The 26,257-nt window shown below is 37.9% G+C and overlaps 1 protein-coding gene and 1 long non-coding RNA gene across 3 annotated transcripts in view; one reads left to right on the plus strand and one right to left on the minus strand.

Moving 5' to 3' along the window:
- The window catches only part of LOC138155375 (uncharacterized), a 76,614-nt gene that overhangs the window by 1,396 nt on the left and 48,961 nt on the right, over positions 1-26,257 (plus strand). Inside the window, exons 2-4 of one of the 2 annotated variants that reach the window (XR_011166818.1) lie at positions 10,658-10,854; positions 12,379-12,483; positions 15,119-15,292. This is a non-coding gene — a long non-coding RNA (uncharacterized lncRNA). Of the gene's footprint in view, positions 1-10,657; positions 10,855-12,378; positions 12,484-15,118; positions 15,293-26,257 lie in introns of those variants that run through there. The other variant, XR_011166817.1, reaches the window with a different exon arrangement.
- Positions 21,494-26,257, minus strand: part of LAYN (layilin) — a 54,277-nt gene continuing 49,513 nt past the window's right edge. The window contains exon 8 of the mRNA XM_069080587.1: positions 21,494-21,951. Coding sequence (XP_068936688.1) covers positions 21,798-21,951 — 154 coding nt within the window. The 3' untranslated portion in view covers positions 21,494-21,797. The remainder of the gene's footprint in view (positions 21,952-26,257) is intronic.

Here is a 26,257-nt window from a genome sequence, read left to right on the forward strand (position 1 = left end):
GATTTGTTCCCCCAAATAAATGTTTCCCTATAAGTTTATCTGTGGTTTGCCTCTTCATCTTTCCTCCATTCCTAAAAGGTATTGTTGGTTACTGTCCCCCATTATTGTTCCTACTTGTTGACCTCCATTATTCTTCTTTGGTCTCTGTTAATCCCCAGTAAGTGACAATTCTCTCACTACCATTACTGTCTTCTGTAATCCTTGCTTCCTGGCTTTCTGTCACTCCTCACTAATCTTCATAATTTGACTTTCCTTTACAAATAGGGTTTGTTTCTTTCTCAGGGAAACAGGTTGGTCACCTGGCCTGTATAAAATAAGTTTCTGAGGATGTTTTTTAATAGTTCAAAGCCCTATGTTCCCATTTATGTTTAAGTCTTCTTTTGTACACAGCACCAAAACTCACGTGATAGGCTTAATGGTGAGGTGGGGAGAGCATAGTCATAGGAGCCTCCCTTTCTTGCACCTCTCAAGTGAATCTTTGTCTTAAAAGCTGATGCAGACTTATGGTGAGGCAGGGCCATTTACCTTTATTTCATTCTCCACAAGGCCACGCATCTTCAGCTCCTGTAAGCCTTTACGGTTCAGAAAAACCCGTCTACTCTCTGCTTGCTTTTCTTTCTATTGTCATATCCCTTCCACCCCTCATCCTCCTAGACAGATGGTCGGTCTGGGTTAGTCAAGTTACTCAGGGCTTCTTCTAGAAGGGAGGACAGACTGGCAAGGGAGAATCACTGATTCATAGAATTTGAGGGTTGTGGGGGACCTCAGCCATACATGAAGGAATTTCCCAGTAGAGTTTACCCAGAAAGTGGTCATCTGGCCACCACTTGAAGACCTCCAAGGAAGGGAAACCCATCACCTCTTTAGGCAATTCGTTCAAGTGTTGTACAGTTTGTTAGGAAACTTTTCCTTGCTTCAAGGTTAAATTTGCTTCTTTGCAATCTCTATCCATTGTTCTTGGTTTTGTCCTTAAGGGTCAAATAGAATAAACTTAACTCCTCTGCATGACAGACTTTCAAACATTTGAAGACATTCATTATGCCCCTGCCTTGAATAATCTCTTCTCTAGGCCAAATACACCTTGTCTGTTCCTTCAAATGATCTCCTCTATTTGGCATGAACTCAAGGCCCTTCACTATTCTGGTTGCCTTCCTTTGGATGCTCTGCAGTTTATTATCACTGTCCTTAAACTGAGGTGTCCAGAACCAAGGACAACACTCCAGATGAGGTCTGATGAGCTTAGAATACAGTGAGATCATCCCTTCCTATTCCTGGAAACTCTGCCTTTCTTAACACAACTCAAGATTGCAACAGCTTTCTTAGTTGCAATAACACTCATATTGGGCTTACAGTCTACTAAAACCTCCAGATCCTTGTCAGAACAACTGAAAAGTTATAACTTGTAAAGTTATTTATACCCACATTTATTCCTCTTGAATCTCATTAGATTCAACCCAAAGCTCTAGTCAAGGGTGGAGAACCTCACATGTGACCATCTAGGTCCTCAAGTATGGCCCTTTGACTGAATCCAAACAGAAGGCCACATGTGACCTCGAGGCTGCAGTTTCCCTATCCCTGCTAGTCAATCAAGATTCTTTTGGATCCCATCTCTGTCTTCCAGTATGTTATCCCTCCCAGCTTTGTGTCATAGAAAATCTGATAAACATGCCATCTATACCCTTATCCAAGTCATTGACAAAAATGTTAAACAATGCAGGACAAGTATGGATCCCTGAAATACTTCCCTGGAGACCTTCACATTGACAAGGAATCATTAACAACTAGTCTTTGAATTCAGCCATACAACCAATTCCTAATCCATTTGATTGCATTACTGTTTAACCGTCATAGAGTAATGGATAGAGACCTGACCTTGAATCCAGAAAGACCTGTATTCAAGTCCTGGTTCTGACATCTACTAACTGTGTGACTCTGGGCAAATCTCTTAATCTAAGTGTTCTAGGCAATTCTGTATAACTAAGTTGCAGAGAAGGTATCTGCAGTTCATCATTGTCCTTCTTGACTGTGATATTAAACTCTCTGCTTTAGTGGATGGAGTTCCCTTCTCTAAGAGGTACCTTTGTCACTGAAATAGCTAGTCCAGTATCTATTCTCTATCTGTACCTCTCCATCTTCTCCATAAGAATTGTATTTTACAGAAAAACTTTGTTAAAAGCTAGGTAATCTTTATCCATGGCATCCTCCTCATCCTCTAGGCCAGTAATCTTGTTGAAAAAGGAAATGAGGTTAGCTTGCTTTGGATGAAGCTATGCTGGCTCTTTGTTATCACTGCTTCCTGTTCAAAATGTTCACCATATCTCTAGTGAGCCATGCTAATATTTTCCCAGGAATTGAAGGTTTTGTAGTTCCTGCCTTGTTCATTTCCAAAGAGCATAAATAATCCACTTAATTACTTTGTAAGCACTATCTGTTCCCTCTCCTTTAGCACTCTAGAAAGTTAAATTATGCTAGTATACAAATTATATTGTAAACTAATAGATAGCCACTAGGTGGTACAGTGGATAGAGTGCCAGGCCTTGGAATCAGAAAAATTCATCTCCCCAAGTTCAAATCTAGCCAGAGACTCTTACTAGCTGTGTGACTCTGGGCAAGTCACTTCACCCTGTTTGCCTCAGTTCCTCATCTGTAAAATGAGCTGGAGAAGGAGATGGCAAACTACTCTAATAACCTTGCTAAAACAAACAAAAACCAAAATGGAGTTGTGAAGAGTTGGATGCTACTGAACAATAAATAGTAATGATTTTGATAATAACAATGGCAACAAAAGTGGAAAACCTAAGCATAGACGTTGTAGTAGATGAAATGCTGGAGCAGAGTTCGTTTAGAACAATGGAAACAAGAAGGAAATGAAATGGGAAAAAATGTGAGAAAGAAATCTGAATCTTAGTGATATAGAGATATATATGTGCATGTGTATACATATACAATAGATGTGCGTAGATGCATGTATTTTTCTTTTGAGACTAGATCCCTGTGAATTCTGACAACTAATGATGTACTACTACTTTGTTTCCTTATTCAGGGACCTTGTCTAGGCTTTTGCCTTTTATTTTTTTGGAGGGAGGAAAGTAGGGAAATTGGGGTTAAGTGGCTTGCCCAAGGTCACCACATGGCTAGGTGTGTGTGTGTGTGTGTGTGTGTGTGTGTGTGTGTGTGTGTGTGTGAAGTGTCTGAGGTTGGATTTGAACTCAGGTCTTCCTGACTCCAGGGTGCTCTATTCACTGCGCCCACCTAGCTGCCCTGATTTTTGCCTTTTATTACTTCAAAAGAGAGTTAACACCTCCAGCTCTTTCAAGTGTTTCTTACATGACATCATTCCTGGGTGCCTCACTATACTCTCTCCTTTTTTGAACTTCATTTGTCAACTTTTCTTCTTAAATTTGGAACCCCAAACTGATTGCAATACTCCAAATGTGGCCTAATCAGTGCACAAATACAATAGAATAAGCACCTCCCTTGATGTATTATTATTGTACTCTAGAATTGCCTCAGCATTTTTTTGGAACAGGTCATACTGTTGACTTGTATTGAGTTTATGGTCAAATTCTTCCCCCAGTGCCACCACTCCCCCACCCTGGTCCCTTTCATATGAACTGTATCAAACTAGGCGTGTCTTATCCTGTACTTTGGCTATGTAAATGATAGAATTTATATTTATTTCCATTAAATGTCATCTTATTGGCTCTGATCCAAGTCAGCCAAGATAATTTTAAATCTTGATACTATCATCCATTGCATTAACTGTTCCTCCCATCTTTGTGTCCTCCATAAATGTGATTAACGTGACTTTTATGCAAGTCATTGGTACAAATGATAAACAGGACAGGACCAAAGCCATAGCGCTGTAACATGCCTTTAGATATCTCATTCCAGGTTGACATCGATGCATTAATCAACACTCTTTGGTTAAGATTAAAGGAAATGAAGTTACTTTAGCAAGGCTTGTTGCTAATGAACTTATTATGCCATTTCATGGCATTAATCTCTTTTCCAAGGTTCCACAAATAATTTGCTTAATAATCCAACATGAAATATATATCTTACCTTTCAATAGTTTCTGAAACACATTTTTTCCTCTCTTTTTAAAAAAATTAGGATATTGTCACATTTCTAGATCTTTAGCGTTTCTCCATTTCTCTCTAATTTCTCAGAGATCATAGGATTGTGGGCCCACAGTTTTGAAGCTGGAAGAAAGGACCTTAAAAGTTATCTAGCCAAGACCACCCTACTCATTTTATTGATGAGCAAACAGGTTAAGGTTTAAGAGGTTAGGTTACTTAGTCAAGATCACACAGGTAGTAAGTAGCAGAGTCAGCATTTGAATCCAGATCTTCTAATCACACATTTAGGGTTCTTTCTACTGTACACGTTTGAGTTGTTGCTGTTGTTGTTTTAAGTATCCTGGGTTTTACTTTATCGAGGCTGGATACTTGACTGGGATTCCTTTTATCCTGGACATTATTGCTTTCAATGGTAACTGTTCTGCTAAATTTCTTCCCAAGAAAAGATGGAAGCAAAGTAGAAGTTGAGTTCAACCCTCTCTTTTAAAATATTTTCCCTTTTAAAAAAATTCAATTTTATTTTATTTTCATTTCTGAATTTTCTCCCTCCCATTTTTCCTTCCACAGACCCCCATTGAAAAATGAAGAAAAACAAGACCCATTACAAATACGTACAGTCAAGCAAAAAAAATTCCTGTATTAGCCATGTAAAAAAAAGTCTCAATTTGTACTCTTGAGTTTATTACCTTTTTATCTGTAAGTAAATAGTATGTTTCATTATGTGTCCTCTGGAATTGTAGTTGGTCATTATGTTAATCAGAGTTACTAAGTCTTTCAAAGCTGTCTTTACAATATTGTTGTTACTGTATAAGTTGCTCTCCTGGTTTTACTCACTTTGCTTTGCCTCATTTTATAGAAGTCTTCCCAGATTTGTCTGAAACCATCTTGTTTGTATCTTATAGCACAATAGCATTCCATCACATTGATATAAAATAACTTGTTCAGCCATTCCCCAGTTGATGGGTACCTCCTCAGTTTCTAATTCTTTGTTACTTTGCATTTGTCATTTTACTTTTTTGTCAACTTTACCAATCTGCTAGGTGTAAGATGGTACTTCAGAATTGTTTCAACTTGAGTTTTCCTAATTATTAGTGATTTAGAGAATTAAAAAAAAATATTACTATCAATAGCTTTGGATTTCTACCTCTAAAAAATGCCTAGTCATATACTTTGACCATTTATCAACTGGGAAAAGGCTTTTCTTATATATTTGACTCAGTTTCCTATATTTCTTTCAAATGAAATATTTATCAGAAACTTGTGGCAACTCCCCCCCCCCATTTCCTGTTTCTCTTCTAATTTGAGTTACATTTGGTTTTGTTTACACAAAATCTTTTTAGTTTTATATGATCAAAATTGTTCATTTTACCTTTCTATCTCTTGTTTGGTCATGAATTCTTCCCATATCCAAAGATATGACAGGTAATTTCTTCCATGTTCCTCTAATCTGTTTATGATATTTTCCTTTATGTCTAAATCATGTACCTTTTTGGAGCTTGTCTTAGTATCTGGTGTGAGATGTCAGTCTATATCTAGTTTCTGCCAGAGGATTACTTTTTTCCAAACAGTTACATGCAAATTTGTTGATCTGGTCTTTTTCCTTTTAGTTGATGAAAGTGTTGTGAAATATAAATTTGCACCTAAAAATTCCCCCAAATTTGTCATGTTGTCTCAATGTTGTCATTATCTTTAATGAAATTATTGTTTCTATGATTTTTTTTTCATCCACTTCTTTTACTCATTCTTGAGGATTAAATTATTCAGTTTCCAACTAATTTTTAATCTTTGCTTCATAGATTCTTTATTGAACATGATTTTTATTACATTGTGATTTGTAAAAAGGCATTTAATATTTCTGCTTTTCTGCCTGTGTTTGTGAGGTTTTTATATCCTAATAGTCAACTTTTGTGGAGGTGCTTTGAGCAGCTGAAAATAGATATATTCCTTTCTATTCATTGAACATTCTTTGGAGGTCTATCATATCTAAATTTTCTAAAAACTTATTCGAAAAATTTATTATTAAATTCTTTAATTTCCTTTTGTTTATTTTTTAAATTAGATTTAACTAGATCCAAGAGGGGTGAATTGAGGTCCCCCACTCTTATAGTTTTACTCTATTTCTCCCTATAACTCAATTTAACTTTTAAGAATTTAGATGTTATAGGGGCGGCCAGGTGGCGCAGTGAGTAAGAGTGCCGGCCCCAGCGTTGGGAGACCTGGGATAGGTTCTGGCCTCAGATACTTGGCACCCACACAAAATAACTGGCCTTGTAACCTTGAGCAAGTTACTTAATCCTGATTGCTTTAAAAAAAATTGCATGTTAGGCTATTTGGTATATATACATTTAATGTTGATATTAATTCATTGTCCATTGTACCTTTTAGTAAAATGTAGTTTCATTGTTTATCCCTTTTAAGTAGGTTTATTTATGTTATTGCCTTGTCTGATATAATTGCAATTCCTGCCTTTTCTTCTTTAGCTGAAGCATAATAGATTTTGCCTCAACTTTGTTTTAAAAATTCTCTGTGCAGCTTTTTGTTTCAAGTGTGTTTTTTATACATAACAATTTGTTGGATGTTGATTTCTAATGTAGATGTAACATAAACAATTTAACTTTGTTTAGTCTGTTATGATTGCTTGCCATGTTTACTTTTTTATGCTTCTTTTAATTCCTGTATTTGTATGTCAAATTTTGTACTTAGTTCTGATCTTTTCATCAGGAATACTTGAAAGACCTTATTAAAGATTCATTTCTTCCCCTGTAGGATTAGATTTAGTTTTGGGGAGGTAAATTATTGTTGCCTGTATGCCAAGATCTTTTGCCTTGCGTAATATCATATTCCTGGCTCTCATCTAGTGGGTCCTAAGTACTTCCTTCCTTCCTTCCTTCTTGTAGAATTTTTTATTTAACCTAGGAACTCTGAATTTTGGATATAATATTCTTAGACTTCATTTTAGGGTTTCTTTCAGGAGGTGACCAGTGGATTCTTTCAATTTCTACTTTGCCTTCTGATTCAAAGAAATCTGGGCAATTTTCTCTTAGATTTCTTGAAATATGATATTTAGGCTCTCTCTCTCTCTCTCTCTCTCTCTCTCTCTCTCTCTCTCTCTCTCTCTCTCTCTCTCTCTCTCTCTCTTCCCCCTTTTCCCCCTTTCCCCCCTCCTTTTATTGATTTTTAAATTTTTTTTCTTTATGGAGGGCAATTGGGGTTAAGTGACTTGCCCAAGGTCACATGGCTAGTGTATCCTAGGTTACAGATTGAACTCAGATTCTCCTGACTCTAGGGACAGTGTTCTCTATTCACTGTGCCACCTAGCCGCCCCTCTCCTTTTATATTCTGTCTCTGGTCATGGCCATTGGATAGTCCAATGATTCTTTAATTATTTCTTCTTTATTTGTTTTCCAAGTTGGTTGTTTTTACTATGAGACACCTCACATTTTCTTCTATTTTTTCAGTCTTTTGACTTTGTTTTAATATTTCTTGCTATCTCATGGAGTCATTAACTTCTGTTTGGTCAATTATAATTTTCAGGAAGTCATTTTCTTAGGTAAGGTTTTTTACCTCTTTTTGCAAGCTGTTAATTCTCTTCTCATAACTTTCTTCCATAGTTCAACTCCCCCACCCCATTTTTTCCTCTATAATCCTCATTTAAAAATTTATTTTAACTCTTAAAAAAACCCAAAGCCTCTTGCTTTAATTCTTCTAGGAAATCTGGGTGACCTTGTGTCTAAGCTTCATTTTCCTTTGAGACTTTGCTTGTGTATGCTTTTATAGTTATTCTTTTCTTTTAGGTTAGTGTTTTGAGTTTCCTTGTCACCATTACAGCTCTTTATGGTTGAATTCTTTCTTTCTTTGCTCATTCTTCTAACCTGCTTCTTTGCTTTGGACTCTATACTAGTGTTGGGCTTTGCACACTTCTGGCAGGAATGTCTGGCCTGAGTCTCTGTCCTCTGATATCATTCTGTTGTTTTCACATCTCAGGCTGGCACCCTGTAAGCTTTCAGTGCTCCCAAAGTGATATAATCTGGATGAAGTCTGCTCACTCACCTCCTGATCTGAGCTATGCAAGTTCTTATCTGAAGTTTGGTTCTGTAAGCTTGTCACTGGTTGGGAGTTTCAATAAATTGCAGTGGACTCAGCCACTATTAACCAGTTGGAAAGCTCTGCAGGTCAGAGAGACTGAACTGCAGGCTCTCCTTTAGTGTAGGACACCTTAACTTGTTATTTCATTTCAGGCTTCATACTGGACTGTAGACTAGAACCAAGCCATATAGATACTCTTTGCTTCCAGACTTCTTCCTTTTTCAGGGCCCTGCTATTAACTGCTCCTTTCTACCTCCCCTGGATTCAGATTCCTACCTTAGTCCAACCTGAAATTGGATAGTAGGTGATAGAACTGCCATTCCCTACAGTCTGTGCTAATTCAGGGATCCAGCTACCTCTATAACAATGTCACCTTTTCTCATTAAAGCTTTTTAGGTACAGTAATGTACTCTTTGAAGTAGACTAGAGAGAAAATATTCCATTTGTTTTTCCTGTATTTATTGGATGTGAGGATAGGGGAGGGTCATTCTTTATCTCCACATTGACCCATGGAAAGCTTCTCAATATGTGTTCATGCTGGGGTGACTAGGTGGCTCAGTGAAAAGACCACCAGCCCTGGAGTCAGGAGGACCAGAGTTCAAGTCTGGCCTCAGACACTTAACACGCACTACCCATGTAACCTTGAGCAAGTCACTTAACCCCAATTGCCCTACCTTCCCCCCTCCAAAAAGAAAAAAAAAAAACATGTGTTCATGCCACCCTAACTTCTTCTTCTTTTTTGTTTAAAGCAGTTGGCATTAAGTAAATTGCCCAAGGTTACATGGCCAGTTTTTTTTTTGTGTGTGTGTGTGGGTGTTAAGTATCTGAGTCCAGAACCGATCCCTGGTCCTCCCAACTCCTGGCTGGCACTCTTACTCACTGTGCCACCTAGCCGCCCCCACCTTAACTTCTTAAGGGTTAGAGGTGATTGCTATTGTTTTCAATAATAATATTGATAATTAGCGTGGTATAGCATAATAACTACAAGCTTCAGTCTCTTCACTCTTCTCCAGACTTTCTTCTAATCTCTTCATGTTCTGTGGTCATTTCTCTTCCAGCTTCAAGAATAATACTTGTACTAGTTATTTCATTTAGGAGAACTTATTCTGAAAAAAAAACACCAAATAATATGTAGTTTTGTCAAGTGAGCTGAATCATTTAAAAATTGAGAAACATCTGGGTGAAGCCAAGTATTATCTCAGTGACTGAGATGGTTTCACATATGTTAGCAATAACAATTCATTGAATAACAAATATTTACTGAGTACCAGCAAGCCACTACGGAACACAGAAAGAATAAGACAGTCCTCTCCTGCATGTAACTTATGGTCTAGTATGGAAGAAGAGATACACAAGCACACATACCTCTTATTTAAGGTGGAATGTGAACATGATTCAAAAAGAGAGGCACATGGTTATAATTTGTTATGTGCTGGGGTGGGAAAGTCCATATGGCTGAGAGGTTGTTTGGAGATTTCATGTGAGAAATGACATGTTAAATTCAAGAAGGCTAATTTTATGAGCACTTCATCTGCAAAATGAATTTACTCTCATTTTATTATTTCTCACTAATTGTAAGTAGGCATCATTACCCTTATTTGTACAATGATAAGTTGAACAACAAAGAAAGAATGACTTTGATGGAGTCAGATGGACTCCTGAATGAGAGCTCATGCATCTGATTTGTCAATTTGAGGGCACTGTAGGTATAGAGATCTGTGTGAACTTGGGAATAGAAAAGTTTGCATAGCAATACTGGAGAAATTTGTGTACTCCACCCCCAAGAGACAGTGTAATGTAATTTGGATTTAATTAAGACCTGCCTCTAAAACTTAGAGTTGTTTGACCTTGAGCAAGTCACTTACCAACTCCAAACCTCAGTTTCCTTATCTGAAGTAAATTTAAAGGGACTGGTCTGAGGAAGCACTGTGGTACAATGGAAAGATTGCCCCATCTGGATTTAGGAGGGACTTGAGTTCAAATCATATATCTAAGACTTAGTAGCTGTGTGATCTTGGGGAAGTCATTTACCATCTCTAAGGAAACTTAGGTTTCCTTATCTAGAAATAATGAAGATAATAACTTTAGAATCTGTCATAGAGGGTGATTAAAAAAGATCAAATGAGATAATCTATGCAAAGTGCTATATAAATGTCAGTTGTTACTAAAGACTAAATAATGGATATCATTACATGCATATGAAATTTTAATATAAGTAGCTCTGAGAATTCTCTAATGCGTCCAGGATTGAGAATGTGAGATTCTTCCTTAGCACAATGTCCCATGTTAAATGTAGGCACACAGGTGCATGTAGGTAAGAAAAAAAGAAACATTTGGAATTCCACTCCTAAAGCTCATTGGTATGGGACTCTTTATTGGTGGAGATCAATACCCTGTGCCTGCATGAAGGGTAGGACAGAGTTTACTGGAGGAGATTTCAGTCTTTTCAGTTTTCTCTGACTCTCTTCCAATCTCTTCACACTCTGCAGTCATTTCCCTTCCAAATTTGAGAAAGAAGATGGAAGACACCAACCCCACTCCAGTTTGCTGAAAGAAAAGACTGGGAAGAAGCTGACATTAGAAGAGCTGGCATTCTCCATCAGTTCTCCATCTCCATCTTACTACTTTGAATATTTTGCAGAACTTTCCCTTGGTGAGAGAGACCTTCTTCACTCCGTGTTGTCTGGTACAAGATATCTTATGTATACTTTCTTTGATTTCTGTTTTGATATTATTTGGATACATGAGTTTCTTTACTACTTCTTGTGTATGTTCATTGTAGAACTGGCTTTTGATTAAGATATAAGCCTTGAATATAGAGTTTGGGGGTCTTGCTCCCACCAATTAATGGAATTGTGCTTAGAAGTTAGTTTGAACCTAAAAACCATATCCCCTATACTAATAATATTTAAAGGAGAAGATAGATATACTTCTATTCTGGTTCCCCATCTCTCTGAGGAGAGCAGAGTGTCCAAACTTCTGGCCCAAGTTTCCTGTTTCCCCTATTGGTAGAAAATAAAGCCTCCTTTGGGAAAAAATGGGGGGAGCAGGGAAGAAGAGGTTAGATATGTCTATTCTGCCTCCCTTCAAGCCACACAATGACACCCACATGCTACATGTGGGGGGATAGCCCTAATCACACAACATAAAATTTTCTTTTTAAAAGTATTTTTTGTCAAGTGCCTAATTTATTGTACTCTATGATCTCACCTCTAAATCCTCAGTCCCTATTGAATGCCATTTTTATTTCTAAAAGAACACTGATTATAAAGCTAATGCTCCCTTTACTGGTCAGTGACATCTGTCCCATCATAAATATGTCCCTAAAGTCATTCTGAATGGCAGAGGATGAGGTTTTCAATGTTGCAATGAATCAAGATGTCTTGACTTTTGATGTTGGAGTTTCTGAATGATCTAAAGGTCTCTCTATATAAACACCTTTGGAAGACAAAGAATGAATACAATTCAATTAAATTCAACAAATATTTGTGAAATGCTCACTATATTTAAAACACTATACCTTTGTCAAAATCCAGCTGTCCTTACCCTCAAGTAGCTTACGTTCTACTTCAAGCAGGAGTTTAGTACACAAATAAAGCAAATACAAAACATGTACAAAATAACGCAAAATAATTTGTAGAGGGAGGGAGAGAACTAGGAGAATCAAAATAAGGGCTCTTGTTGGAGGCATTGCCAGACTTATGATTTGAGGGGAATCATGGATCCTAAGAAGTTGTGGTGAGGGAGGATGTTCCTGACATTTGTGCAGAAACTTGGGAGTGGGAGAACAGCTGGCTGGCTATTTTGACCAGGTGTATCAGTAGGTGTATACAAAAGGGAATAATAAGATTGGAAAGGTAAGTGGGAGCATATATTTAAATGCTAGACTGAGGGTTTTATATTTTATCCTAGAAGTCATTAACATTTTAGGTAGAGAGTGATATGGTTAAATCTGTGTTTAACTAGGAGTTGTCAGGAATCTGGAATTTATGTATATCTACCACATGTGACCAAGAAGCAGGTGCCATATAACTGAACTTCTGGGAGGGGGGGGCAGGGAAATTCAGAGAGTCTCAGCGCCAGAGATAGAATATAAATCCACAATATCAGTTCCAACTAGCATTACATAGTACCTATTAGACATATGTTTTCCTGCTGGGTATTGTATCCTCAGAACCTGAAGCTGTTCCCTTGCTTATCCTGTATTTAGGCATCTCACTGATCCATCAAAGTTAAATTATGAGCCCAGAGACTGGAGATTACATCTAATTTTGGTGCATAAAGACCCAAGTCCCCAAATGGTGCACAACAAATGGTAAATACTAATTATACTATTTAGCTAACCATCTCAATCAGCCACTCAGAAACAGAAACATTACTACCAGTAGCCCAAGGGGATCCAAATCCAAAGAGTGAAAGACAAGCATCAACCTCACTACTGGGGAACTGGATTCAGGGATTTTGAGGCTGCCACAAAAATATTTTCTAGAGAGGGAAAAACTAGATGAGACTGATTCCAGGTTTTGAAGGATTTGATAATTAGATACAGGAAACACTGGTGTAGAATTATAATGGGACAGTGAAATCCTTTCTCTCTCCACCCTGATATTGTGATCCCTAATCCCCACACAAAGAATAACATCCACTTATTAATAGTTATTTTTCCATGGATGTGTCCAGATGTGACTCACAAGGAAGCATGAATAGCTATCTCTAGAGACACTCTTCTTCAAGGAAGACTTTGATTCCTGCCTTTCAGAGAGCAGGAGATGGGGCCAGAGTTCTCCTTAGATGGTACTAGGCTAGAATTATATCTCTCTGCCTCACTAAATATTGTTAGCATAGAGGAAATAATTTCTTGACTCAAACTGAACTCTTGATTGCTCTCTTATATTGGGGAAGAAGTACTCCAGGCCAAATATCTAAGGCTTGAACCCTTGCCTACCAAGTTCCAGTTTCACAAAGAACACATATAGTGAAAAGCAAATAAGCCCATTTATCCAATATGATAGCAAAGAGAAATCAGAGAAGTTTTACAGATGAGATATGACAGGCAATACATAGAATAAATGAGATAGCTCAGCAAACAGAGAGAATCCCGTATCTTATACCCTTAGGGGAAATTCCCCCAAGTCTCCCTTGTAGCAAGCCAAGAACAGGGACATGATTGAGGTGCCCACTCCTATACATGTGAGCTTCTTTCTAGTGCCTTTCTCTTCATTTAAGGACTGGAAGAGAAACGTGCCTTCCTTTTTGAAGCTAGAAGCTAAGGACCAGGATCTCCCTTCACCCAAATTCTGTTCAACTCCACCTCTCGCAAAGGCATGGAGCATTGAATAATCAGTCTCCACCAATAAAGACAAGTGCATGCAAATAATTTTGAGCCCTGGATTATGCTTCCATTCTTGGTTTGTATATTACTTGTCTTTAAAAACCCTGCAGGGAATTAGGAGTAACTCTGAGAGGCAGGAGGTTAACTGTCACCTGCATCGGAGTCAGGAGTATGTCTCTAAGCCATGAAAGATATTGTACTGGCCATACTTTCTCCCCAAATCTGGTTTGAATTAAGGAAAATTTCTTAACAATTAGAGTGACCCTAGAATGGAATGAGTGGCTTTGAGCATTCTTCCCCTCAGCAGACATCTTTGAGCAAAGGTTGGATGACCAACCACCTGTTAGACATATTGTAGAAGGAATTCTTTTTTGCATCTGGGCTGGACTAGAAGGACAGTAAGGTCTCTTCCAACTTGGAAATTATGAGATTATATGATTCCTTTTTCTTCTTTGTTCATCCTCTTTTCCTGTATTTAGCTAAAAAGAAAAACTACACCCCAAAAACCTTTTTGTTATTAATTTTCCTTACTATAGGGCAGCTAGGTGATTGAGTGGATAGAGTGCCAGGGCTGGAGTTAGGAAGACTCATCTTCCTGAGTTCAAATCTGGCCTCAGACACCTACTAGCTGTGTTACCCTAGACAAGTCACTTAACTCTGCCTCAGTTTCCTCATCCATAAAATGAGCTGGAGAAGGAAATGTCAAACCACTCTAGTATCTTTACGAAGAAAACCCCAAATGGGATCACAGTCAGACATGAGTGAAACAATTGAACAATTTCCTTACTAGGCTCAGTTTGTTTAGAGCTCTATCAACCTGGTGCTATTCTTATAAGATGATGCCACATTTCTGTATTTGTTACCTGACCTCCCTTCTATCTTCTGTTTATTTTTAAAAGCTGCTTGATGAGCTCCTTATACATTCACACCAGTCTCTTTAAATGACTTCCTTTTCTTTTTCTCCTGTTTATCTTCAGAATTTCATTCTTGAAAGCTTTCCATCCCTCCTGGGCTGATTTTCTTTGTAGAATTTTAAGTCATCTTTGCATAAGGACTTTTGAAATCCGCTCTCCTAATGTCAAGGATACATATCAGACAATGCCTAGCTTTCCTCTCCTCTATTAAGCAATCACTTTCTCATGAGTTTTTTTCATTTTCATCCAGGCAACCAATTCCTTCTTGTTAGCGTGAACCAGATCCAGAAGAGAAGTTCTACCTTTAGACAATGAAATTAACATTATGTCAAGTGAATAAATTATTAGCTGCTTTTCATTTGATAAAGGAGAGCTCCAGCTGATATCCAGATGAAAGTTCCACCTTACTAATATTAGCTAGCATTTACATAACTCCTTAAAGTTTGAAAAGTGGTGATCTCCTCTGGTCTTTACAACAACCCTGTGAGGTCAGTGTTATCATAGATGAGAAAACTAAGGCTGAAAGAGCTTAAATGACTTGTCTAATAGTCACACAGCTAGTGAGTGTCTGAGGAAGGATTTGAACTAGGAGTCTTCCAGACTCTAAGTTTAATACCCTATTTACTGCTCCATTGTGTAATGTCTCCCTTTGAGATTTGTGGTCCATTTCTTAAATTCCTCATCTATTTCCACTTTCTGTATAGGTGGCCTTCAGTATATACTCACAATATCATCTGTTCCTGCTTCTGATGATCTTCACCTAAATCCTCTTGATCATACTCCATTAGCTCTTGGATTTCCTCAGATGAGCACTCTATCTACAATGCTGCTGTACACCAACCTCCCTTTTGGCTATTCTGTGCCTTTTGAATAAAGTAGAGCATTCCTTTTGAATGTGGTCTCATTCCACTAATTCTCAATGGTAACTCTGATATCACTTTTGCTTCCTTACATTATGATTTATAGGTTACCTTGTGTGTTATCCATAGTTTGCACATTTTTTCATATCTTATTTTGTTTGCTGGATCCTTTCTTGGATTTGTGTCCTACTGAATTTCTATTTCTTTTTTTTTTTAAGTACTGTGCTGGGTGCTATGGATGCAAAGATGAAATTTAAAAGTCCATACCCTCAAGGAGCTTACATTCACTTGGTGGTATGTGTACACAGATAAGACAACAAGAAAATTAGAGGAGGGAGACCATCAATAAATAGCTGGTGGTATTAATGAAGTCTTCCTACATGGGGTTCTACCTGAGTAGGTCCTTGAATGAAGCCAAGGAGGCTAAGATACTGTGGTTGTTTGTCCTTTGTTTTTGTTTTTAAATTCTATTTGTGTCTACTGCTATCCTTTTTCCTACATGGTAGCTGCAACATATGGTATATAGCTTGCTGACTATGTAGGGGCAATTTTCTCTCTTCCCCTTCCTTTTAATTTTAGAGCCATTTGATTCCATTTGCAAGACTTCAGACATTTTTTTCTCCTTTCAAATAAATTCCTTTTTAGCAATACAGCCTATATTCAAGGGTAGCTTATATTTGGACCAATATAAGTATGTGGAGATTTACCTTATATTATAGTAGATTTATTGTGAGGAGGGAAGTACACTTAGAATATTGCTCCAGTGACACACCACCAGCTGTGAATCCCAAGGAAATGCTACAGACCTCAACTCTGCATTCTTCCTCCCCCCCCCCCCCCCCCGCAATCCTGTGGTAGCCTCCCATGCAGGCTGGCATCCCATTTGATATGTTTAACATGATTGTGCATGTATATCTTATATCAGATTGGATATCTGATTATTATTATATTATATTAGATTATTATAGTAGATTTATATTATTATATTATATTATATCATAGTAGATTTACCTTAAAGCTGTCCTGAAAGCCAGGAATATCTGGGTTCAAATCCTTCCTCTGACATACAGTGGCTGTGTGACTCTGGGTAAATCACTTAATCTCTTAGTGCTCTCATCAACTCCGTAAGGCTGTGAAATGCAAAGAAGATGCTGAACTGAATTGGTAGAAGGAGTTTCCTTGTCTGTGAGTTACTTTTACCAATGAAATCACAAATCTAGTCCCTATCCCTAGGGTTACCTGAGATACAGAAGAATGAGCAATTATTCTCTTGGTTTATTGAAAACAGGTCAAAAGGAGACCAGATTAGATTTCAACAAAAGGCATTTTGGTTAAATTTTTTAAAATGCCTTCTTAATTAGAAGAGTGGTGAGGCATTAGGACATGTTACCAATTAACTTTATATATGATGTGTGTGTGTTGCTAATAAGGCCAAGGTCACATATTCAATTTCTACATGGTTTAATTAGCTACCTGCATTTGGTTGCATGATTAGGAACTTTTAATCTTGTTCAAACATCTTACAAATATGTGACATTTATCATAAGGCAAATGAAGAGAGAAAATAATAGTTCAGCACACAACTAAAAATACTTTGACTCTGTAAAGGGCTTAAGATGCTACATACTCCCGGTTCTGGGTTCTGACTTGGTCTCAAATACTTTGGTGATTCTGAGTGAAGTCTTCCCTAACTTGCATCTATTTTTCCCTGTGGAAAATGGATGTAAGTCTGAAGGATATGGAAAAAAGAAGCATGATGTTGGAGCCTAATAGAAACTTAATTAGCAATTAGGAACAAACTTCACAAAACATGCCTTCAAATGAACTCTTATTTTTAGTATTTTATTTTTTCCAATTACATGTAAAGATAGTTTTCAACATTCATTTTTATAAGATTTTGAGTTCCAAATTTTTCTCCCTCACCTCCCCCCTCCCCAAGACAGCAAGCAATCTGATATAAGATATACATGCACAATCATGTTAAACATATCAAATGGGATGCCAGCCTGCATGGGAGGCTACCACAGGATTGCGGGGGGGGGGGAGGGGAGGAAGAATGCAGAGTTGAGGTCTGTAGCATTTCCTTGGGATTCACAGCTGGTGGTGTGTCACTGGAGTAATATTCTAAGTGTACTTCCCTCCTCACAATGTTCTATGATGTTAACTGGGCCCTCACAGCAGCAAGGTAAACATTCCATTCCTGATTAATTGATTTTCTCTGCACTCTCCAAAGTAGCTGTTGAAAAGCCTTCTCATCTCACCTCATGCCTCCTGTGGCATCCTGTCCCTTAACCTTGAGATCCTTGACTCATGTTTCTCCCTCCCTCTCCCGCAATTGACACTATTTATGGAGGGTAACCCTTTCCCCACACTCATCTCATATCACTCAGACATCTTTCTCCCCTATTCCTCTTCTTTCACTTTGTTTTCAAGTTAAGAGGTAGCTTTTCTTGCCAAGGCAAATCATTTATTTTCCAACAAATTGTCTGACTATCCTCCCCACTCTCTCTTAGATCTTCAGTCTCTCCCTATCTACTGACTACCCATGCTACCTAAAAATGTGCCCATACCCCTCCGTCTTAAAAGAGCTCTCGCTTGATCCTACCATTTCTACCAACTAGTGTCCTATATTTTTCCATCCTTATGTGACTAAACTCCTTGAGAAAGCTATTTAGAACCTATGTTTCCACTTCTTTCACTCTCTTCAGAACTCTCTGAAATCTGGCTTCCAACCTCATTATTCAACTGAAATTGCTCTCTGCAAAGTTACCTATGATCTCCATTGCCAAAACTCTTGGTCTTTTCTCAGTCCTAATCTTTAATGTCTTTGCAGTGCTTGGCACTGTTATTCATTTCTTCTTTTGAATACTCTCTCCTTTCTTTCTAAGTTTTTATGCCACTGCTGTCTCCTGGTTCTCTTATCTGTCAAACTGCCCTTTCTTAGTCTCCTTTGCTGGGTCTTCATCTATGTCATGACCACCAATTTTGTTAACACAAAGTACCCCTTTCTTTTCACTCTATACTGCCTTGGTGCTCTCATCAGCTTATATGGGTTCAATTATCATCTCTACACAAATGATTCCCTTATCTATATATCCAACCCTTGTCTTTTCACTGAGCTCTGGTCATGCATCTCTGTCTGCCTTCAGAAGATCTCAAACTGAATGTCCTTTAGACATCTCAAACTTAATTCCACTCACATAGTCACAATCTGTTCCAAACAAAGCTTCTTATCTATGCCAAATTCCTTCCTTTTCTGAATTTCCCTATTACTGTAGAGAAGACTACTATCTTCCCAGTCACCCAAGACTCCCAATCCCATTGTCATCCTTAATTCCTCACGCTTACCCATATATCCAATCCATAGCCAAATCTTATCTTTTCTACCTTCATATCTCCTGTCACATATGTCCCCCTCTTTCCCCTCTAGTTCCAACATGATCACCTCTCACCTGCAATACTGCAGTAGATTCCTAGGTGATCTCCCTGCCTTGAGCCTCTCTCCACTCCACTCTGCCCTCCATTAAACTGCCAAAGTGAGATTTTTCTAAAGCATAAATCTGACCATGCCACTCACCCCCTCCTCGATGAATTCTAACGACTCCCTATTACCTCCAGAATCAAATAAAAGTCCTCTTTTAAAACTCTTCGTAACTGACTTCCTCTTACCTTTTCAACCTCCATGTGCTCTAATCCAGTTTCACTGGCCTCTGCTGTTCCTAGAACATGACACTACCCCTCCCCTCTTCAAGCCTTTGTACTGGCTATCGCCTATGCCTGGAGTTCTCTGTCTCCTCACCTCTGTCTCAGTTTCCCTGCCTACCTTGAAGACTCAGCTCATATTCCGTTTCTGAAGGAGGGCCTTTCTGGTTCCCCTTGGCAGCTAACACCTTCTTTCAGATTGCTTTCATGGACTCTGTATGTACCTTATATATACCTCGTTATTTAGGCGTTACATTGAGTGGGGGATAGTTTTTTGCTTTTCTTTACATAAGCAGAGAGCCTGCAGCATAGTGAGCATGTTGTTAATAAACGCTTGTTGACTAGCTGTTTGAGATTTGATTAGTTCAAGGCACTAAGGTCATAGATGTAGCTTCCTGGTCACCTGGATACATAACAGCTCGGACCTTAGAAGAAGCCCTTCCGGGAAGCTTTACACTATAGACCATCAACATGAACAAGCCTGGAAAGCTATACCCATTTGAAACAGTGTATTTTCCTGGATGAATATCCTTCCTTTGCTATGGTTAATTTAAGTCAGTTAACTGACTTTTGTTAAATTTCAGTACCATAGGGAAAGCCCTTGATTACCTTCCCCATATTATGCTTTTGAGAGACAGCATGGTATTTTGGAAAGCACACTGACCTGAGAGTCCAGGGACCTGAATTCTAATCTTAGTTTTATTAATAATTAGCTGAGTAGCCTTGAATGAAATTAATCCCTGGTCCTTTGTTTATTCTTCTGTAAAATGTAAGATTTGGATTGTGACCTGAGACTCTTTTCAGATGTAACTTTCTATGGTTTCTTCATATTTTCTTATTAATCTTTTCCTTTTGTGTCTTCTATTAGTTAATTTCTTTCTTTTTTTATAAGTCTTTCAGTGCCTTATTGTACCATGCTGGTAGGTCTGGGATTTCAAAGACTATGCTAGGGAAGTACAAACCATGGCAAAGTGCTATCAAACTTTCAGTAAGGGTAGGTATGTTGTCTGCTGCATCCTGGGTGGTCACCAGTCATCTTAACTTTTGTCACTGGACTTTGATGACTCTGGAGGAGTGAACAAGGCTGATACTTTGATCAACTCTGCCTCATTTAAATCCAATTCATGGACAAGTTAAGACATCATCCTCCTTATGTCATTGGTCCTCTTCTAGAACAAAGGACAAAAAACAACAACATTCAAGGATGCCTATTAAAATTTGGAGGGTTAGCCAACAGGTGATAAATATTTTGGTCACAGCAACTCATAAACCACCTACTAAGGTATAAAATGGATTGTGGCCTATATTATTAGATAATAAAATTTGAGATTTTTGAAGTCTTAAGGTTGCCTCTAGTGTGTTCTATAAACAAATATTCAACAAATACTTGTTAACTAACTCTCACATATTAGGTTAGACTTAATAAATGGGCAACTGAATCTGTCCAGACAAAAGAATTATATAGGACATTATTATTATGTTTCTCTACAAGAAGCAGAATGGACATAGTAGACAATGTTGGACCTAAAGCCAGGAAGACATAAGTTCAAATCCTACCAGGGTTAGTTACCAACTGTATCACTTTGTGTAAATAATAACTACTAAGACTTAGAACCCACCCAGAAACACCTGGCCATGTAACCTTGAGCAAGTTACTTAACCCCAATTGCTTTAAAAAAAAATAACTACTAAGTGTCTCACATCATTTTCTAGGACTTTAAAAAAAAACAACAAATCATAGCCTGGTTACCAAAGACCTTGATGTAGGGTAGTCTCACACATACAAATCATGGACTCACGAACTGCAAGGAACATTAGAGGTCCTCTAGTCCAACCCTCTCATTTTTCAAAATGAAAAAACTGAGACCCAAAGTATGGTCTTAGAGGTAGAAAGGATGTTAAAGGCTACCCAGTCCAACCTTTTCATTTAACACTTGAAGAGCTAGAAGTATAGAAAGGTTAAGGGACTTTCTCTGAGTCAAACAGCTCAGTTGAGCTTTAAATCAAAATGCTTTGTCTGCAAATCCAGCCCTCTCTCTGCTGGGCTAAACTGAGTCTTTTGTATTCATTTCATTGTTTAGGGCAGTCATATCAAACTCAGATGGAAGTGGGGTCTGACATAAGGATCCCTGTGGACTGTATGTTGACATAGAAAATCACATATTGACACTATGTTCTATTGTATTTTTATTTATTTTTGTTAACTGTTTCCCATTTATATTTTAATCTGGTTTGGCTTCACTGGGGAGTCGCATCTGATACCTCTGGCACGTTGGACTTGTGGTTCATTTGATCTGTTTTCAAAACTTGAAGGTTATCTTAAAGATTCATTAAGTATATAAGTATGTGAGGTTAGTCAAAGTTAAAAAAATAATGCAACAAATCATAAAGCAGACCAGGATGTTGGGTCATGTGTGGAGGACAAATGGAAAGGGGGCAGTTGTCCTTAGGTAGTTAAGGAGGGGACCCAACATTGCATCTTATTCTTTAAATAGCACTATAAATAATGACTACTCTTGGAGGGTGCTCCTTGGGACAGGGTTGCTCCAAGGTCTCACCTGTTCTTTATCTGCCCATAGATCTCAGACCAAGAAAGGGTCTTATTCTGATTTCCCCTTAGTGTCAGGCAGAGAAGGCAGAATTCTGAATGTCAGGCAGGCATGAGAAAACCACATTATTTCTGTGTTCATTTTCCATGCAAAAATAGATCAAAAAGCTATGGCAACTGAAAAAATATTTGTTTTAATCAATGTTTGGGAAACAAATGCTGGTATTTGGCTTCTCGGTTGACTTCTCCAGAGCCTATATTGGCAGCTCCCGTTCATAGGAAAGTCCTGTAACCACTTCTGTTGTTTTCTCCCTCCCATATGGACACGTTCTGCAAAAGACCGTTGGCCCATTTGCACATTTGGAATTCCTGGTGGTTCTTTTGGATTTCTTTGGCTTGGATATCATGATTATTTATTATAGTTTCCCTGGAAAGTCAGAAATGAGGAAAAAAGAACATTTATATTAATAATATTTCTACCTTTTGCTACTCAGGCTTCTTCGGATGGAGTCTAAATTGTCTAAAATCCAAGCTGCTGAGTTTGTACTTATTTCTGGCATATACACCCACGCATGTGTACAGAAAGTGATCACAATTCAGATAAACCAGCAAAGGACAGTGGGTGTGAGCTGGTGAGGCAAGTATTTGAAGGACTCACCAGAGCTGGGGAGTGAATATTTAGTAATATTAATATTAATAGCTGATGTGTATAGAACACTTGAGGTTTGCAAAATATCTGAAGAACATTATGTCCTTTGATCTTCACAAAACCCACGCGCTGTAGATGCTACTATTTACCCTGTTTTACAGATGAGGTTGAGAGTGAGTTGCCCAGGGTCATACAACTAGTGGACATCTAAAGTTGGCTTTGAACTAGGTCTTCCCATTTCCAGGTTCAATGGAAATTGCTTCTAGCAAATTTCACTAACCAGCCTAATATGTCTCAAAACACCCCAGGCTATTTGAAGTGGAAGGATTGTCAATGTAAGGCACAAACAGGCCTAGTGAGGGCATGCACAAGAGCCTGAGGGAGTCAAAGTTCACTAAGGATCCATGGCACCTTCTCAGCCTAGGGAAAGTGCCCTTGTTACCAGGTAGGGAAGAAGTTTCCAGGGGGTCAGGAGCACTGAAAGCGGCCATGCTGTTGTGAGAGAGACTGCAGTCAGACAGCTCAGCCAAGAACTGTTAGGACTGCAGAGCAGTGGTGAAAGCGGATGATGTAGACATGAGTAGGCAGGTGAGAACTCAATCCTCCCTCATGGAGTCACTCAATTCTATTCACTACACAGTCTATGAATTTATGGGGACCTCACAACTTCAGGAAGGAGACAAGTTTGCCAGAAGGGGACTATTTCTTACTGCCCCTTTCTGTGTTCTTACTGCCTTTAATAAATCTGAATGTTTTGTTAATTTCAGAGCTTTAAGGTGAACATAACCCTTGAGAGATCTGAGCCAAATTCTGATGTTCCCAAGGAAACCCCGGGTGGAAGCCAAGCCAGTCCTTTATTTACTATGACACAACTGCCTCATAATTTTTGCAACATTTTATATAGTTTCTTTGGTGGTGCTATTTCATTCCATACTTTTTTTGAAATTGTATATTGCTACTTTTTTTTGCATAACTAGTTTTATGCAATTATTATATTCTAGCCAGACTGTATTGGGAGCTATGCTCAAAACTCTAAGTGCCATCCCCTGTCTCTGTGCACTTGTGTAGTCTCTCCTCCAGGTCTGGAATGCACTCACTCCCTCTTCATCTTAAATCTGTGAAAACTTCCTACTCACTCAAAAGTATAGCTTAGGAGGCACCTGTTTTCTGATTCTCAGAGCTGTAAGTTCTTTCCCACCTAAATTTTCGTTAAGCTCTTTGTATCTCGACCTTGCACTTTTCATAACCCACCCCACATTATATTTATCTGTGTACTTGCAGGGGTGTGCTGGTAAATGTTTAACAACCAAGTTTAATCTGTAGTATTGACATTTTCTCCATCACTTTCTAGACCCGTGATTTCAAACTTAAATAGAAACAGATCCCTTTGGGCCACATATTGACTTAGAAAACCATAAATTAACATTATGTATGTTGTATCATATTTTTATTTATTTTGTTAAACATTTTCCAATTACACTTTAATCTGGTTTGGGTACCCACTGTATAGTTTCCTCTGAGAACAGTAAATAAACCAATAGAAGAAACCTTGATCAGTTTGCCAATTTCTGAGGAATGCTCACACTGAAAATTTAGTAATCAGCTCTCACAGTCATTGGAGATTGCTCTAGCGTACCTGTTATGTCATAACTTGTAAACTCCATGAGGGCAAGGATTGTAACTTTATCATTCTAACTTCATTGCCTAGGCATGCAGTAAGAGCCTTTCTATGTGTCAGATATGGTGGTAGGAGCTGGACATACTAATACAAAAATTAATAATCCCTGTCCTCAAGGAGTGGATAATATTTTACTAGGGGGAGGCAATAAGATCACAGATAAATAAATACAGGTTACATACAGGGTAAGTAGATGGTGATTTGGAGTGGAGCTTACAAATGAGGAACTCAGAAAGGCCTCTTGAAGGTACTAACATTGGACTTGAGACTTGAAGGGCACTAAGGGTTCAAAAGGTGGAAGTAAAGAAGGAAGAATTCCAGGCATGGAGTCCAGTCTATGCAAAGACACTGAGAAAGGACAAGGGATGTCATACATCACATTGAAGTCGGGAAATGTTAAATATTTTTAAATATTTAAATATTGATATTGGCACCATATGTTCTGAGACCTTAACTGTATTTGCTCCTTAGAGGTTCTATGTCCTACACGGGCTCCTTCAAAATTCTAAATGCTCTACCTAAATTCTTAGTAATTCACTAAATAAACTACTGGTGTTCAAATTTTGCTTTAAAAATACACCATAATCATTAATATTATGATTATTACTGTAATAAGCTTAAATTTAAAAATTCTTCTATTTAAAGAAAGAGCAGATTGACAAAATATGCATTTGAGTTAGTTTATCATCTTGGGGAGGATGGTGCTTTTGTTACACAAGTAACATTTTGTTAGAGACTGGAGATTTTGTGCAGGGCCTGGAGTCAGAAAGATTCATGTTTCTGAGTTCAAATTTGGCCTAAAATACTTATTGGCTGTCTGACTCTGGACAAATCACTTAACCCCATTTGCCTCGGTTTCCTCATCTTTAAAATGAACCAGAGAAGGAAATGTCAAACCACTCTAGTATCTCTGCCAAGAAAACCCCAAATGGGGTCAGGGAAGTTGAAACAACTGAACAACAAGAAGACTATTTTAGTTTTGTACTTTTCATGTTTGTGTGTGTGTGTGTGTGCTTAAACTGTCATAAATAATAGTGCAAACAAGAACAAGATGTAATAAAATTTTTATTATGAATATATTGTTACAAGTTTGTATCAGCAATTAAAACCTAAGTTCCGCTTAATTTAATTTGCTTAAATTGTCATTCCTTTGAATTTTGTGCATTTAATATGAAGTTATTATTATCTTAATTTCAAGAAATATAGCATGATAGCTAAGATTTCAAAAAGCAGGGCACTATGAAATATAAAGATAATGTCAGCATTTTATCTTCTGATCTATTTCTACTGATAACAGAACAAATAATATTTTATTTTATTTTTTGCCTTTTGGAGGCCAATTGGGGTTAAGTAACTTGCCCAAGGTTACATGGCTAGTTTTTCTTTTTTGTGTGGGTGTTAAGTGTCTAAGGCTGGAATCGAACTTGGGTCCTCCTGACTCCAGGCCAGCACTTTACTCCCTGCACCACCTAGCCACCCCAACAAATAATATTTTAAAATAACAATGTAAACTTGAGTGTAAGGTACAACAAAAAAAATCTTTAAAGTTATCCATTTCTTAAAAATGAGTATCATTATTAGGGCCTTCTATGAAAAATCTTTTTTTTTTCATTTGAAATGCAGCAAAACAGAGTTCTTGTGTAAAATAAAGTTTTTATGCACTGCGTTTTATCCTTTGATACATACAAAAAGGGCAACATTTTCAGTTTTTCTTGGAATGTGTTTTACTGGGGAGTGGTACTGAGCTATTCAAGGTAGTATAACAGAAATTAGTTGTCAAATAGTAATGAAAACACTGTGTAAATAAAGCTATTTGTGGCATGTAGATATTTGTGCTGTGTTGAGGGACAGAAGTTGTCAAGGGTGTAAACTTTTCCTGGAATATCTGAGCAATACTACCTAAGAGTGTCAGAAGTTGTCATGGGTGTAAACTTTTCTTGGAATATCTGACCAACACTGTCTTAAATAGCTGGGAGGATGGGGGGGGGAGGGGTTGGATTCACTCTTTAAACAGCAAGTTGCATGAAATTGTAAAGCAAGAGATCTACTGAACTACAATAGAAATCAAAATTTAGGCAATGATTTTATCTCTGTAAAGTTTAGTGTTTTAAATCCCAATACATCTTATGAAAAGGTGAATATTATGAGATAAAGTATTCTAAGTCTTCAATGATAAATGAGCATACCTCACATGTACTCACTAATTTTTTAATCAAATTGTTTATATAGACAACCCCCCCCCCCCGCAAATTGCCCACGTCCCCAAACCCTTTAAGGTCAGTTCTGCCTCTACCTACCCCCTAGTCTAAGTGTGGGGATTTAAATCAAATCAATTCAACAAGCATTTACTAAGAGTCTACTTCGTGCAACTATTTGACAAAAACTATTAGGAAAACTGGGAAGCTG

Source organism: Petaurus breviceps, unplaced genomic scaffold (genome assembly GCF_028583685.1).
Source record: "Petaurus breviceps papuanus isolate PSGF00001 unplaced genomic scaffold, PetGlider_PUasm1.0 91133, whole genome shotgun sequence".
Taxonomy (NCBI): domain Eukaryota; kingdom Metazoa; phylum Chordata; class Mammalia; order Diprotodontia; family Petauridae; genus Petaurus; species Petaurus breviceps.